The 17,635-nt window shown below is 46.3% G+C and overlaps 1 protein-coding gene across 1 annotated transcript in view; it reads right to left on the reverse strand.

Moving 5' to 3' along the window:
* The window catches only part of adam9a (ADAM metallopeptidase domain 9a), a 95,848-nt gene that overhangs the window by 38,707 nt on the left and 39,506 nt on the right, over positions 1–17,635 (reverse strand). Inside the window, exon 4 of the mRNA XM_084176793.1 lies at positions 15,927–16,005. Within this exon, the coding sequence (XP_084032919.1) occupies positions 15,927–16,005 (79 nt within the window). The remainder of the gene's footprint in view (positions 1–15,926; positions 16,006–17,635) is intronic.

Here is a 17,635-nt window from a genome sequence, read left to right on the forward strand (position 1 = left end):
TGCCAATAATTTTGGACCTGACTGACTGTGCATACACATATTGAGTGTACAAAACATTAGGAACACTTGCTCTTTCCATGACAGACTCACCAGGTGAAAGCTATGATCCCTTATTGGTGTCACTTGTTAAATCCACTTCAAATCAGTGTAGGTGAAGTGGAGGAGACCGGTGAAATAATTATTTTTAATCCTTGAGACAATTGAGGCATGGATTGTGTGCCATGTAAACCCATTTGAAACCCAAGATTTCCCTTCACTGGAACTAAGGGGACTAGCTCGAACCATGAAAAACAGCCCCAGACCATTATTCCTCCTCCACCAAACTTTTCAGTTGGCACTATGAATTGGGGCAGGTAGTGTTCTCCTGGCATCCGCCAAACCCTGATTCGGACCAAACCCTGATTCGGACTGCCAGAAGGTGAAGCGTGATTCATCCCTCCAGAGAACGCCTTTCCACTGCTCCAGAGTCCAATGGCGGCAAGCTTTACACCACTCCAGCCGACGCTTGGCATTGCGCATGGTGATCTTAGGCTTGTGTGCCGCTGCTCGGCCACGGAAATCCATTTCATGAAGCTCCCAACGAACAGTTCTTGTGCTGACGTTACTTCCAGAGGCAGTTTGGAACTCAGTAGTGAGTGTTGCAACCGAGAACAGACGATTTTTATGCACTAAGTGGTTCAGCGGTCCCGTTCTGTGAGCTTCTGTGGCCTACCACTTTGCGGCTGAGCCGTTGATGCTCCTAGACGTTTCCACTTCACAATAAAAGCACTTACAGTTGACCGGGGCATGAAATTTGACGAACTGACTTGTTGGAAAGGTGGCATCCTATGATTCAATGTTGTGTTCGAGACCACCTAAAGCGAGACTGATTAAAGACCAAGACCGGAGCAAATCGAGTCCAAGTCAAGACCGGAGGGGGGAGCGAGAGAGTCAAGATCGAGACCGGGAGGGGGACAAGGGGTCCGAGACAGAGTCAAGACCAGAAAAATGCGAGTCCAATTCAAGACGGGGCGGCAGGTAGCTTAATGGTTAAGAGCGTTGTGCCAGTAACCGAAAGGTCGCTGGTTCTAATCCCCGAGTCGACTAGGTGAAAAATCTGTCGATGTGCCCTTGAGCAAGGCACTTAACCCTAATTGCTCATGTAAGTCGTTCTGGATAAGAGCGTCTGCTAAATGACTAAAATGTAAAGACCATGATTGTAATTTTGTCAAATCAACACCATAATAAGAGCTCAAAATGTCCAGTATTTGTGTTCATATTTCAGAACATATGGATTCTTTAGATATTCAGAACAGTGAAAAAATGCATGCCGAGGGAAAATAGAGCCACTAACCCAAACCCAATGGGGGACGATGGGCCTTCTACGCCTTCAAAGAAGAAAATAATGATTATAATAATCTAATAATGATAATTACATTATTCTTTTCAATGATGTTTTTATGATGATTTAATCTCTTCAGTTTTTTTTGGAAAGGAAAGGGTTAACACTAAAAAAAATGTAAGATCCAATCAGGATTTTTTATTGCTGGTCTCTGGGGAGATAAATCTAGCTAGCCAAGTCAGCCATTGGCAAGGCCATCAGAAGCTACATAAAGGCATTGGCCATTCAACTGTATTAGGGCAACATTTTGGAGTGACAGTGGAATCAACCAATCACATTTTGACTTAATGAGTGGGACCGTTTTTACAAAAACGTATGGAAACTTCTTCCTTCTTGAAGGCCAACAGGTCACTGCGCAATAGTGAGCAGTAGTTTTCCCATGGTCTTGCTCCTCTAGAGCAGTGATGTTTTGGGGCTGTCGCTGGGCAACACAGACTTTCAACTCCCTCCAAAGATGTTCTATGGGGTTGAGATCTGGAGACTGGCTAGGCCACTCCAGGACCTTGAAATGCTTCTTACGAAGCCACTCCTTCGTTGCCCGGGCGGTGTGTTTGGGATCATTGTCATGCTGAAAGACCCAGCCACGTTTCATCTTCAATGCCCTTGCTGATGGAAGGAGGTTTTCACTCAAAATCTCACGATACATGGCCCCATTCATTCTTTCCTCTGACCATATGACATTCTCCCAATCCTCTTCTGGATCATCCAAATGCACTCTAGCAAACTTCAGACGGGCCTGGACATGTACTGGCTTAAGCAGGGGGACACGTCTGGCACTGCAGGATTTGAGTCCCTGGCGGCGTAGTGTGTTACTGATGGTAGGCTTTGTTACTTTGGTCCCAGCTCTCTGCAGGTCATTCACTAGGTCCCCCCGTGTGGTTCTGGGATTTTTGCTCACTGTTCTTGCGTGGAGCCCCAGATCGAGGGAGATTATCAGTGGTCTTGTATGTCTTCTATTTCCTAATAATTGCTCCCACAGTTGATTTCTTCAAACCAAGCTGCTTACCTATTGCAGATTCAGTCTTCCCAGCCTGGTGCAGGCCTACAATTTTGTTTCTGGTGTCCTTTGACAGCTCTTTGGTCTTGGCCATAGTGGAGTTTGGAGTGTGAATGTGAGGTTGTGGACAGGTGTCTTTTATACTGATAATAAGTTCAAACAGGTGCCATTAATACAGGTAACGAGTGGAGGACAGAGGAGCCTCTTAAAGAAGAAGTTACAGGTCTGTGAGAGCCAGAAATCTTGCTTGTTTGTAGGTGACCAAATACATATTTTCCACCATAATTTGCAAATAAATTCATTAAAAATCCTACAATGTTATTTTCTGAAGAAAAAAAATCTAAATTTGTCTGTCATAGTTGACGTGTACCTATGATGAAAATTACAGGCCTCTCTCATCTTTTTAAGTGGGAGAACTTGCACAATTGGTGGCTGACTAAATACTTTTTTTCCCCACTGTAGGGCCACTCCTCTCTAAGGTGCAGGGTAGAGTACCTGCTGATAGCCGGCTACTAGCTAGTACCATACACAAATTGTATTCCACATTCCTAATGCAAGGAGACATGAGGGTTTGCCTAGATTTCACATCAATATGTAAACTTCCGACTTCAACTGTAGCTGTGCAGCTACCATCCAACCTGACAGAGGTTGAGAGGATCTGCAGAAAAGAATGGGAGAAACTCCCCAAATACAGGTCTGCCAAGCTTGTAGTGCCATTCCCAAGAAGACTTGAGGCTGTAATCGCTGCCAAAGGTGATTCAACAAAGTACTGAGTAAAGGGTCTGAATACTTATGTAAATGTGATATTTCCGTTTTTAATTTTGATAAATGTGCATACATTTCAAACAAATTGTTTTTGCTTTGTCATTATGTGTAGATTGATGAGGAAAAGAAAAACTCTAGAGCTCTGTCAGAGTGACCATCGGGTTCTTGGTCACCTCCCTGACCAAGGCCCTTCTCCCCCGATTGCTCAGTTTGGCCTGGCAGCCAGCTCTAGGAAGAGTCTTGGTGGTTCCAAACTTCTTCCATTTAAGAATGACGGAGGCCACTATGTTCTTGGGAATCTCAATGTTGCAGAAATGTTTGTTTTTGTACCCTTCCCCAGATGGGCGGCAGGTAGCTTAGTGGGTAAGAGCGTTGTGCCAGTAACCGAAAGGTCGCTGGTTCTAATCCCAGAGCCGACTAGGTGAAAAATCTGTCGATGTGCCCTTGAGCAAGGCACTTAACCCTAATTGCTCCTGTAAGTCGCTCTGGATAAGAGCGTCTGCTAAATGACTAAAAAAAAAAAAAAAAAAAATATGTGCCGACACAATCCTGTCTCGGAGCTCTACGGACAATTCCTTCAACCTCATGACTTGGTTTTTGCTCTGACGTGCACTGTCAACTGTGTGCCTTTCCAAATCATGCCCAATCAATTGAATTTAACACAGGTAGACTCCAATAAAGTTGTAGAAACATCTCAAGGATGATCAATGGAAACAGGATGCACCTTTCTCTAACACTGTATCATTAACACTCTGGGCAGAGTTGGCAGACATGGCACACTGACAGTATCCAACACAAACATCTATTTCTTGATCATGATCAACCTTGTACTACTATTTCTCCCCCGATCCAGTGACGAGAAAATACCCCCTTAAAATTCATGACACTAGTTTGCCAACATCTTAATCGAAATCAGACTACTTTTTGTGGCACAAAAATAAGTCTCAGAGCAGGGAAGACATTGCTAATTTCTTATGTGCATAGTACTGGAATATTTGAGTTATATCAAGGGAAGGCATCCAAGTTAATAACGCATCACAGGAAAATCCCTCTTCTCCAGACTAACTCCATTGACCTCTACCCAGTAATACCAAAACAAAAAGTCCTCTAGCATGGCCGTGGAAAATGTATTGTATAATAAAAAAAGAGTATATTACATTACATTACCATCCTACCCTACCAAACAAAAAGAGCAGTAACTGCACCTTTGGTCAAAAATGAGTTGACATATTTAATACATTAAATACATGCTTAATCATGTGGACAAATATCCTGCCTCCATTGTGTTGTGTTATGGAAAAAATGGGGCGGGTCATGTTTGCAGTAACTGCAAAAAGTTAGTGAAACCAAGGAAAAAGGCAGTACTCACGTCAGTTACTGCCTTTGTACCTTGGTTTCACTGAGCTTTGGGCTGCAGTGTCTACCGTTTACCTTGATATTATTTATTGTTCTTCGCTGATACAAGTATCAAACTATATGACACTGACAGTCACATAAATAAAAATGTGGGCCATTGGCCCTGCCCTGTGTCTGTGAGGAGGTTCTCCAGGTGTTGATATTAGGCAAAATAGCCTTCTACCACACTCTACAATAGACGGAAGATATAGCCTAGAAGGATAAAAATGTCACTTCCTAACATTTCCACGAGTCTGCACAATTAGGTTAATCGCTCATCCTCCGATGCCCTTACGGCTCAGGAGTCATCTCCACCATAATTTGGTTGCTTTTGAAATGGAGGCAATGGCGATCATAGAGCCATCAAACTGACCAGTCCAACACAGGCTTGATGTAGAATTGAATGAGATTGACAAATCAAAAAGTTCTAGGCTATTTCTTCTTGCCTCCTGCTGTGAACAAAGGAACATGTGTGACTCCTGATTGCCAGATACAGTAACATTTGACTGATTTGAATCAAAACGTTGAAGTGTGTTTCCTGTTACTCAGCATTCGTCATTAGACAGCTGTCACGGTTTCGGCCGAGGCAGCTCCTCCTCCTTGTTCGGGCAGGTTTCGCCGTTCGTCGTCTCCGGAGTACTAGCTGCCACCGCTCCATGTTTCCTGTTTGACTAGTTTTGTCTGTTAGTCACACCTGTCTTGTGTTTTGTCTAATTAGGCACCCTATTTAGTTTCCCTGTTTTGTGTGTTGTGTTGTGTGTAATTGTTTCGTGTTGGTGTCGTTTTCGTACCGTTGGTTGGTACGCCACCTCTGTATTTTGCTTACTTCTCGGTTGAGGAGTTTTTGCGCGCCTGTTTATGCGCGCTTATGTTTTACGCCTGTGTGCATTGTGCCTCCGGCTATTTTGGATTATTTGACTCGCTTTCCCAGTAAAGTATTTTTGGACTCTCTTTCTGCTTCTGCACTTGATTCCACACCACACCAATTCTACACGGCCCTGACAGAATTACACACCTCTTCGATGGAATCAGCAGGAGCACAAGTCGACAGCGTGGAGGGACGTCTCCAGGGACAGGAACATCGCATTAATCGGATCGGGCACGCGTTGGAGGGCGTCATGGACACTCTTCGGCGCTGGGAGATCAGCTGTGTTCCCACAGCCCCACCGATCGCTCCATCACCACCAGAGAACCTGCCTACTCATCCACCGGAACCCAGTGGGATTCGGCTCTCGCTCCCGAGGGCGTACGACGGCTCCGCTGCCGGGTGTCAGGGCTTCCTTCTGCAAGTGGAGCTCTACCTAGCCACTATACACCCGGCGCCCTCGGGATACGAGAGCGTTTCCGCCCTCATCTCCTGTCTCACCGGCAAGGCGTTGGAGTGGGCCAACGCCGAATGGAGGGGAATAGACTCCGCCACCGTCACCTACGCGGAGTTCTTCCGTGCGGTCTTTGACCATCCACCAGAGGGAAGAGCGGCGGGGGAACGTCTATTCCACCTCCGACAGGGGATGAGGAGCGCTCAAGAATTCGCACTGGAGTTCCGGACTCTAGCGGCTGACGCGGGGTGGAATGAGAGGGCCCTCATAGACCATTTTAGGTGTAGCCTTAGGGAGGACGTCCGCAGGGAGTTAGCGTGTAGGGACGCTACGTTAACTTTTGACCAGCTTGTGGACATGGCTATTCGTCTGGACAACCTACTCACGACCCGCGGACGTCCCAGATGGGGGCCTCCCATTCCACCCTCCAGCACCTCCGAGCCTAGTCCGATGGAGCTGGGAGGGGCTGGCGCTAGAACTAAAAGAGGAAGGAACCCGAGGGGAGCAGTCTCCTGCACCAAGTGTGGCCGCGGAGGGCACACCGCGGCTAGGTACTGGGGAGGGTTCCCTGAGGAGGGAGATGGCAGGCCATACAGTGGGGAGTCCACCCAGGTGAGTAGGCGCCCTACTTACCCAGAGCTTTCTGTCGTCCACTTTACATTGCCTGTTTGTTTTCCACAGGTTGCACCTCGTTCCCAGCATAAGGCGCTAGTCGATTCAGGCGCAGCTGGGAATTTTATAGATCGCAAATTTTGTGTTAAGTTAGGGATTCCCCTCCTTCCAGTTGATAAACCTTTCCCCGTACATGCTTTAGATAGTCGTCTGTTAGGATCTGGGTGGATTGGGGAGCTCACAGCGCCACTTAGGATGATGACGCAGGGGGGTCATGAGGAGACGATTCAACTCTATCTGATTGACTCTCCTGCGTATCCGGTGGTACTGGGGCTTCCCTGGTTAACCACCCATGATCCTACTATTTCGTGGCGAGAGAAGGCTCTTCAAGGGTGGTCTGCTCAGTGTGAGGGGTTTTGTCTGGGTGTTTCCGTAGGGGCGACCTCGGTGGAGAGTCCGAACCAGATGTCAGCACTGCACATTCCTCCTGAGTATGAGGATTTGGCACTTGTGTTTAGTAAGACCCGAGCGGCAAGGTTTCCACCTCATAGACAGGGGGATTGTGCGATAGACCTCCAGATAGGAGCAGCGCTCCCGCGGAGCCATGTGTATCCTTTGTCACAGGAGGAGAAAAAAGCAATGGAGACGTACATTGCCGAGTCTCTGAGACAGGGATACATACGGACCTCTACTTCTCCCGCGTCCTCGAGCTTCTTTTTTGTGAAGAAAAAGGATGGAGGTCTGCGTCCGTGTATTGATTACCGGGGTCTCAATCAGGTGACTGTGAAATACAGTTATCCACTCCCGCTGATTGGGACTATGACGGAGTCTCTACACGGGGCACGGTTCTTCACAAAATTGGACCTCAGGAGCGCATATAATTTGGTGCGCATTAGGGAGGGCGATGAGTGGAAGACAGCATTTAGTACTACATCCGGCCATTACGAGTATCTGGTCATGCCATATGGGTTAATGAATGCTCCATCAGTCTTCCAATCATTTGTAGATGAAATTTTCCGGGACATGCAGGCGCAGGGGGTGGTGGTGTACATTGATGATATTCTGGTGTACAGCCCTACCCGGGCCGAGCATGTAGCCCTGGTGCGCAGAGTATTGAGGAGACTGTTGGAGCATGACCTGTATGTCAAGGCTGAGAAATGTCTGTTCTTCCAGGAGTCAGTTTCCTTTTTGGGTTACCAGTTGTCTGCGTCAGGGGTGAGAATAGAGGTGGACCGAGTGTCCGCCGTGCGTAATTGGCCAACCCCAACGACTGTTAAGGAGGTGCAGCGGTTTTTGGGATTTGCAAATTACTACCGGAGGTTTATCCGGGGTTTTGGTCAGGTGGCAGCTCCCATCACGTCTCTTCTGAAGGGGGGTCCGGTGCGCTTGCAGTGGTCGGCTGAGGCGGACAGGGCTTTTGGTAAGCTGAAGGACCTGTTTACCTCGGCTCCGGTGTTGGCGCACCCGGATCCCACTTTACCGTTTCAAATTGAGGTAGACGCGTCCGAGGCTGGTATTGGGGCCGTTCTATCTCAACGCTCGGGTACACCACCTAAGCTCCGCCCCTGTGCTTTTTATTCTAAAAAGCTCAGTCCGGCGGAGCGGAATTATGACGTAGGGGACAGGGAGCTGTTAGCCGTAGTCCAGGCCCTAAAGGTGTGGAGGCATTGGCTTGAGGGGGCTCAGCACCCTTTCCTTATTCTGACCGATCACCGTAACCTGGAATATATTCGGGCAGCTAGGAGACTAAATCCTCGCCAGGCTCGATGGACTATGTTTCTCGCCCGGTTTGTGTTTAAGATCACTTACATCCCTGGGTCCCAGAACGGGAAGGCAGATGCTCTGTCCCGCCGGTATGACGCGGAGGAGAGGTGCGTGGAGCCCATTCCCATACTACCGGAGTCGTGTCTGGTGGCACCGGTGGTGTGGGAGGTCGATGCGGAGATCGAGCGGGCGTTACGTACTGACCCTAGACCTCCACAGTGTCCGGTGGGTCGGACGTACGTCCCGCTCGAGGTCCGGGATCGGTTGATTTATTGGGCTCACACGTCTCCCTCCTCTGGACATCCGGGTATTGGCCGGACGGTGCACTGCCTTAGCATGAAGTACTGGTGGCCAACATTAGCCAGGGATGTGAGGGTTTATGTCTCCTCCTGCTCAATATGTGCCCAGTGTAAGGCACCCAGACATTTGCCCAGGGGTAAATTACAGCCCCTGCCCGTTCCACAGCGACCCTGGTCTCATCTATCGGTGGATTTTGTTACCGATCTTCCCTCCTCCCAGGGGAATACCACCATCCTGGTCGTTGTGGATCGGTTCTCTAAGGCCTGTCGTCTCCTTCCTATGCCGGGTCTTCCTACTGCCCTACAGACCGCTGAGGCTCTATTTACTCACGTCTTCCGGCATTACGGGGTACCCGAGGATATAGTGTCTGATCGAGGCCCCCAGTTTACCTCCAGAGTCTGGAGAGCATTTATGGAACGTTTGGGGGTCTCGGTGAGCCTTACCTCGGGTTACCACCCGGAGAGCAATGGGCAGGTCGAAAGAGTCAACCAGGATGTGGGTAGGTTTCTGAGGTCATACTGTCAGGGCCGGCCGGAGGAGTGGGCGAGATATGTGCCCTGGGCCGAGATGGCACAGAACTCTCTCCGCCACTCCTCCACTAGACTAACCCCTTTTCAGTGTGTCTTAGGGTATCAGCCGGTTCTGGCACCGTGGCATGAGAGCCAGATCGAGGCCCCCGCTGTGGATGAGTGGGTAAGGCGCTCGGAGGAGACGTGGAACGCTGCTCATGTCCATCTGCAGCGTGCCATATGTCGACAAAAGACGAGCGCCGACCTACGCCGCAGTGAGGGGCCAGTGTACGCACCTGGAGATCGAGTCTGGCTCTCAACCAGGAACCTACCCCTCCGCCTGCCCTGCCGGAAGCTGGGTCGGCGGTTTGTGGGGCCTTTTAAAGTCCTGAGGAGATTGAATGAGGTGTGTTACAGGTTAGAACTACCTATTGATTACAAGAATATTAACCCCTCATTCCATGTGTCTCTCCTCAGGCCGGTGGTAGCTGGTCCACTCCAGGACTTCGAGATTGAGGAGACTCCTCCGCCCCCGTTGGAGATCGAGGGGGCTCCGGCGTACACTGTTCGGACCATCCTGGATTCCAGACGCCGGATGGGGGGTCTACAATATCTCGTGGAGTGGGAGGGGTACGGTCCGGAGGAACGGTGCTGGGTGCCGAGGAGGGATATTCTGGATCCGTCCCTGATGACCGAATTCCATCGTGGTCATCCTACGCGCCCGGCGCCGCGCCCTCCTGGGCGTCCCCGAGGCCGGAGTCGGCGCACGGCTGGAGCCGCGCGTCAAGGGGGGGGTACTGTCACGGTTTCGGCCGAGGCAGCTCCTCCTCCTTGTTCGGGCAGGTTTCGCCGTTCGTCGTCTCCGGAGTACTAGCTGCCACCGCTCCATGTTTCCTGTTTGACTAGTTTTGTCTGTTAGTCACACCTGTCTTGTGTTTTGTCTAATTAGGCACCCTATTTAGTTTCCCTGTTTTGTGTGTTGTGTTGTGTGTAATTGTTTCGTGTTGGTGTCGTTTTCGTACCGTTGGTTGGTACGCCACCTCTGTATTTTGCTTACTTCTCGGTTGAGGAGTTTTTGCGCGCCTGTTTATGCGCGCTTATGTTTTACGCCTGTGTGCATTGTGCCTCCGGCTATTTTGGATTATTTGACTCGCTTTCCCAGTAAAGTATTTTTGGACTCTTTCTGCTTCTGCACTTGATTCCACACCACACCAATTCTACACGGCCCTGACAACAGCGATGTCACAACATGCCATTATGACCATGATCCTTTAATCCAGATCCACAGATCCCCCTTTCTGATTGGCTCCCGAGGGATCTTAAATCAGACAACCAGACAGCACAGCCTTCTACAGTCCCACCCTCTAGGGGTCAAACAAATGCCAAAGAGTCTACAAACATCCTGCCCCATCTCTGTAGTGGCTTGTGATATACTGTTAACAAGGCAAGATTACTATCTCTGTGACCTTCTCAATGTAAAACAAACGCAGAAGATGGACGTCTTCACACACCACCCATATTTCATCTGTCTAGCCAAAAAGGAGAGAAAGTGCCAGGGGCTGGTCTAGATCTATTCTATGTCCATCTCCAATAAAAAATATAAAAAAGTTTTTTAAAAGAAAAATAAAATAATTGAAAGGCATTTCTGACTGTACAGTAGGTCTGTCTGTAAGCCAGACGGTTGACTCATCTTCCCAGAACTGCTGCTCTTAGTCATGATTTATGTGAGCTAAGTTCGGGCTCGTCGTGAATATGCAGAGGGGGAAACCAGTGCTTAAAGTAAGAACTCGCTCGAACGCTTTCTTCTGCAAAACGCAACATTTCCGAAAAACATAGCTGATACCAGTACTAAAATGTCAGCGTCATACAGGAAGTGAAACAGAGCGGATGATTGGACGTCAGCAGTTAATAGGGGGGAGGATAACTGAATGATGACGGCCATTTCCATAGCACATGTTTCTATACAAGGCAGTTGCAAGGCAGTCAATAAAAAGCTATGAGAAAGAAGTGCATTTGAGAGATGCTAAACGGATTATACATTGTCAGTGCCCAGTAGGGTTAGGTGATTTGAGGACACGGGTATTAACATATCTCCATGATATATCACAATAAATGATAGTCAGGTCCAAAATTACTGCCACCCGTTATAAAGATTAGCAAAAAAGACTATAAAATAAATACAAATACTGAGCTACTGTATATTGTATGCAAAAAATTGTTTGAAAATTATTTTTCTTTATACTAATACAATTGCTCATGAAAACAGAGCTCTTTGGCCACACATACCAGTGGTGGGTTTTGAGACTAAAAAAAAAGACAAATATGCAGAAAAGAACCCCATACCTACTATAAAATATGGTGGTGGATCTTTGATGTTATGGGGCTATTTTGCTTCCACTGGTCCTGGGGCCCTTGTTAAGGTCAACAACGGCCTCATGAACTTTATCCAGAATCAAGACATTTCAGCCAAAAACCTGGTTGCCTCTGCCAGGAGGCTGAAACTTGGCCGCAAGTGGATCTTCCAGCAAGACAATAACCCCAAGCACACATCAAAATCCACAAAGAAATGGTTAATTGACCGTAAAATCAACATTTTGCAATGGCCATCTCCATCTCCGAACCCCATTGAAAACCTGTGGTTGGAATTGAAGAGGGCAGTCCATAAGCGCAGACGAAGGATATCAAGGATCTGGTAAGATTCTGTTTGGAGAAATTGTCTAAAATCCCTCCCAATGTGTTCTCCAATCTCATAAAACATTATAGAAAAAGGCTCAAGGTATTCAAGGTGAGGTATTCAGAATATATTCAAAACAGATGTCTTAGAATAAGAACATAATTTTACCAATTTTTGGAGCATACAATATAGCTCAGTATTTATATTATTTATTTGAGTATTTTTTGCTCATCTTTATCAAGTGTGCCAATAATTGTGGACCTGACTGACTGTGCATACACATATTGAGTGTACAAAACATTAGGAACACCTGCTCTTTCCATGACAGACTCACCAGGTGAAAGCTATGATCCCTTATTGGTGTCACTTGTTAAATCCACTTCAAATCAGTGTAGGTGAAGTGGAGGAGACCGGTGAAATAATTATTTTTAATCCTTGAGACAATTGAGGCATGGATTGTGTGCCATGTAAACCCATTTGAAACCCAAGATTTCCCTTCACTGGAACTAAGGGGACTAGCTCGAACCATGAAAAACAGCCCCAGACCATTATTCCTCCTCCAAACTTTTCAGTTGGCACTATGAATTGGGGCAGGTAGTGTTCTCCTGGCATCCGCCAAACCCTGATTCGGACCAAACCCTGATTCGGACTGCCAGAAGGTGAAGCGTGATTCATCCCTCCAGAGAACGCCTTTCCACTGCTCCAGAGTCCAATGGCGGCAAGCTTTACACCACTCCAGCCGACGCTTGGCATTGCGCATGGTGATCTTAGGCTTGTGTGCGGCTGCTCGGCTGCGGAAATCCATTTCATGAAGCTCCCAACGAACAGTTCATGTGCTGACGTTACTTCCAGAGGCAGTTTGGAACTCAGTAGTGAGTGTTGCAACCGAGGACATGACAATTTTTATGCACTAAGTGGTTCAGCGGTCCCGTTCTGTGAGCTTCTGTGGCCTACCACTTTGCGGCTGAGCCGTTGATGCTCCTAGACGTTTCCACTTCACAATAAAAGCACTTACAGTTGACCGGGGCATGAAATTTGACGAACTGACTTGTTGGAAAGGTGGCATCCTATGATTCAATGTTGTGTTCGAGACCACCTAAAGCGAGACTGATTAAAGACCAAGACCGGAGCAAATCGAGTCAAGACCGGAGGGGGGAGCGAGAGAGTCAAGATCGAGACCGGGAGGGGGACAAGGGGTCCGAGACAGAGTCAAGACCAGAAAAATGCGAGTCCAATTCAAGACGGGGCGGCAGGTAGCTTAATGGTTAAGAGCGTTGTGCCAGTAACCGAAAGGTCGCTGGTTCTAATCCCTGAGTCGACTAGGTGAAAAATCTGTCGATGTGCCCTTGAGCAAGGCACTTAACCCTAATTGCTCATGTAAGTCGTTCTGGATAAGAGCGTCTGCTAAATGACTAAAATGTAAAGACCATGATTGTAATTTTGTCAAATCAACACCATAATAAGAGCTCAAAATGTCCAGTATTTGTGTTCATATTTCAGAACATATGGATTCTTTAGACATTCAGAACAGTGAAAAAATTAATGTTGAGGGAAAATAGAGCCACTAACCCAAACCCAATGGGGGACGATGGGCCTTCTACGCCTTCAAAGAAGAAAATAATGATTATAATAATCTAAATGATAATTACATTATTCTTTTCAATGATGTTTTTATGATGATTTAATCTCTTCAGTTTTTGTTGGAAAGGAAAGGGTTAACACTAAAAAAATGTAAGATCCAATCAGGATTTTTTATTGCTGGTCTCTGGGGAGATAAATCTAGCTAGCCAAGTCAGCCATTGGCAAGGCCATCAGAAGCTACATAAAGGCATTGGCCATTCAACTGTATTAGGGCAACATTTTGGAGTGACAGTGGAATCAACCAATTACATTTTGACTTAATGAGTGGGACCGTTTTTACAAAAACGTATGGAAACTTCTTCCTTCTTGAAGGCCAACAGGTCACTGCGCAATAGTGAGCAGTAGTTTTCCCATGGTCTTGCTCCTCTAGCGCAGTGATGTTTTGGGGCTGTCGCTGGGCAACACAGACTTTCAACTCCCTCCAAAGATTTTCTATGGGGTTGAGATATAGAGACTGGCTAGGCCACTCCAGGATCTTGAAATGCTTCTTACGAAGCCACTCCTTCGTTGCCCGGGCGGTGTGTTTGGGATCATTGTCATGCTGAAAGACCCAGCCACGCTTCATCTTCAATGCCCTTGCTGATGGAAGGAGGTTTTCACTCAAAATCTCACGATACATGGCCCCATTCATTCTTTCCTTTACACGGATCAGTCATCCTGGTTCCTTTGCAGAAAAACAGCCCCAAAGCATGATGTTTCCACCCCCATGCTTCACAGTAGGTATGGTGTTCTTTGGATGCAACTTAGCATTCTTTGTCCTCCAAACACGACGAGTTGAGTTTTTACCAAAAAGTTCTATTTTGGTTTCATCTGACCATATGACATTCTCCCAATCCTCTTCTGGATCATCCAAATGCACTCTAGCAAACTTCAGACGGGCCTGGACATGTACTGGCTTAAGCAGGGGGACACGTCTGGCACTGCAGGATTTGAGTCCCTGGCGGCGTAGTGTGTTACTGATGGTAGGCTTTGTTACTTTGGTCCCAGCTCTCTGCAGGTCATTCACTAGGTCCCCCCGTGTGGTTCTGGGATTTTTGCTCACTGTTCTTGCGTGGAGCCCCAGATCGAGGGAGATTATCAGTGGTCTTGTATGTCTTCCATTTCCTAATAATTGCTCCCACAGTTGATTTCTTCAAACCAAGCTGCTTACCTATTGCAGATTCAGTCTTCCCAGCCTGGTGCAGGCCTACAATTTTGTTTCTGGTGTCCTTTGACAGCTCTTTGGTATTGGCCATAGTGGAGTTTGGAGTGTGACTGTTTGAGGTTGTGGACAGGTGTCTTTTATACTGATAACAAGTTCAAACAGGTGCCATTAATACAGGTAACGAGTGGAGGACAGAGGAGCCTCTTAAAGAAGAAGTTACAGGTCTGTGAGAGCCAGAAATCTTGGTTGTTTGTAGGTGACCAAATACTTATTTTCCACCATAATTTGCAAATAAATTCATTAAAAATCCTACAATGTTATTTTCTGGAGAAAAACAATCTACATTTGTCTGTCATAGTTGACGTGTACCTATGATGAAAATTACAGGCCTCTCATCTTTTTAAGTGGGAGAACTTGCACAATTGGTGGCTGACTAAATACTTTTTTTCCCCCACTGTAGGGCAGCAGTCTCTAAGGTGCAGGGTAGAGTACCTGGTGATAGCCGGCTACTAGCTAGTACCATACACAAATTGTATTCCACATTCCTAATGCAAGGAGACATGAGGGTTTGCCTAGATTTCACATCAATATGTAAACTTCTGACTTCAACTGTAGCTGTGCAGCTACCATCCAACCTGACAGAGGTTGAGAGGATCTGCAGAGAAGAATGGGAGAAACTCCCCAAATATAGGTCTGCCAAGCTTGTAGCGTCATACCCAAGAAGACTCAATGCTGTAATCGCTGCTAAAGGTGCCTCAACAAAGTACTGAGTAAATGTGATAGTTCTGTTTTTCTATTATTTATAAATTTGCACACACAAAAAAGTAATGTTTTTGCTTTGTCATTATACACACACACACACACACACACACACACACACACACACACACACACACACACACACACACACACACACACAGAGATTGTGACTCCAATGCTTCCCACAGTTGTGTCAAGTTAGCTGGATGTCCTTTAGGTGGGTGGTGGACCATTCTTGATACACATGAGAAACTGTTGTATGAAAAACCCAGCATCGTTGCAGTTCTTGACACTCAAACCGGTGCACCTGGCACCTACTTCCAAACCCTGTTCAAAGGCAGTTCAATCTTTTGTCTTGCCCATTCACCCTCTGAATGGCACACATCACAATCCATGTCTCAATTGTCTCAAGGCTTAAAAATCATTCTTTAACCTGTCTCCTCCCCTTCATCTACACTAATTGAAGTGGATTTAACAAGTGACATCAATAAGGGATCATAGCTTTCACCTAGATTCACCTGGTCAGTCTATGTCATGGAAAGAGCAGGTGTTCCTAATGTTTTGTACACTCACTATATCACAATATTTAACAAGGCCATATAACTGATATGAAAACATGGATATCGCCTAACCCTAGTGCCCTTAGGTTGTCTTAAACAGTCTTACCTGCATTGGAGGTCTGTTGGTTATTAGAGATCCATCCTTGGCATATGTGTACACAGTGAAGTCCACAGGGAGCAATAGCCTGCAAAAACACACGCTGAGGTTACACCCTCCGTCAGGAATTACACATCAGTACATAAGAATCAGACCTGGGCAAATAACCAACGTCATAAAGTCTGAATAAAAACTAATGGTAATGGTACAATTGTGGGACTTGGTTTACCTGTAAAAATATATATATTGTGGTAGTTAAACAAAGCAGTTAATATTTACTTAAAGCAGTTAAATACAGTGCATTCGGAAAGTATTCAGACCCCTTGACTTTTTCCAAAATTGATTAAAATTGTTTTTTTTCCCAGAGATGTTTGATTGGGTTCAAGTCTGGGCTCTGGCTGGGCCACTCAATGACATTCAAAGACTTGTCCCGAAGCCACCCCTGCGTTGTCTTTAGGGCTGTCCCCTACTAAAAACAAAAGATTGGTCGACCAAAAGTCCTCTGTTCTTTCAACAAATCGATTGGTCGAAATTGACACATCCTACGTGTTTTAATCAAATCAACTATATTCACTGAGCTTGTCTGATTCTTTATGCACATGGGCCGGGCTCAGCCTTGCTGCTCTGTGTAAAAAAAAAAGAAGAAGAAAAAGACAGCGAGTGACTGACTAGCACCCGTTGTCTCCCTCTCTCCTCCATGCTGCAGCGACCACCACAGAACATTAAAGTGTTTATCGCGCTGTCCATGTTGCTGAAGTTGTAACATAATTACAGCTATTTCTGACTGAGAAGTTCTGTTACCGAAATCCCTCATTTGTTTAGGAAAAACATTCCCTATTCCCTCAACCCTTGCGCTGTTTACGTGACACATGTATGCGTCGCATGCACGTGACCAAAGACCTATTCGCACGGGACTAGTATTACAGAGAACGTTGGTTATGTAATTATTACTCCAGAATGTCTGTTATTCTAGAGGACGATTCGGACGGGATTAGTTTCTCCCAAACTGCCCCCTGGAAATCTTTTTTTATTGACAGTTATGAAGGAAGCCTGGAGGTTTTTATTCTAGGCGTGACGATACAGTATTTTAACATGTCCAGGTGATAGGGCCACACTGATAACTCGAGCTTGGTTCCCAAGTTTCTAAACCATACCAAACCATATTTCCTATAGTGTCGTCATAATATTTGAATTGAGGAAGTGTGATCGTAATCATTAGGATCCGCAGTAGACGTCCTAAATGCTTCAGATGTGAGCTAAACGGTGCAATTGCACTTGCAATGCATTTTAAGGCTATGGATGCGTAAGTGAACTTATAATTTCTAAAAGTTTAGGTCAGCTGTATGCTGCTTTGCGATCTATTAACAGCAAAGGTTGCATTAAATAGGCTCAATATTTTTTACTGATGCATTTGGCAATTTTCATTTCATACGCACAAAACATATAAACAAAAGCATTCACTGTGAAAGTTGATAGGCTACACGTAGGCCATTCATATATAGCTTATGCACAGCACTTAGTTCAATTTATCGAATCATTGAAAAAAAAATACTGTTTTCTTGCACAAACCGCAAGCAACACCTGTCAAACTCAGACAATTCTCTCAAAACACAGGGATGTCGGTTTGTACCCTGACTAGTATTATCAGAGGACATTGGAGTTCCCCCCAAAACAGTAAGTTATTCTGTCTGGAATTGTTACTCTCCTGCCATGTAAAA

Source organism: Coregonus lavaretus (assembly GCF_964263955.1).
Source record: "Coregonus lavaretus genome assembly, chromosome: 14".
Lineage (NCBI taxonomy): Eukaryota > Metazoa > Chordata > Actinopteri > Salmoniformes > Salmonidae > Coregonus > Coregonus lavaretus.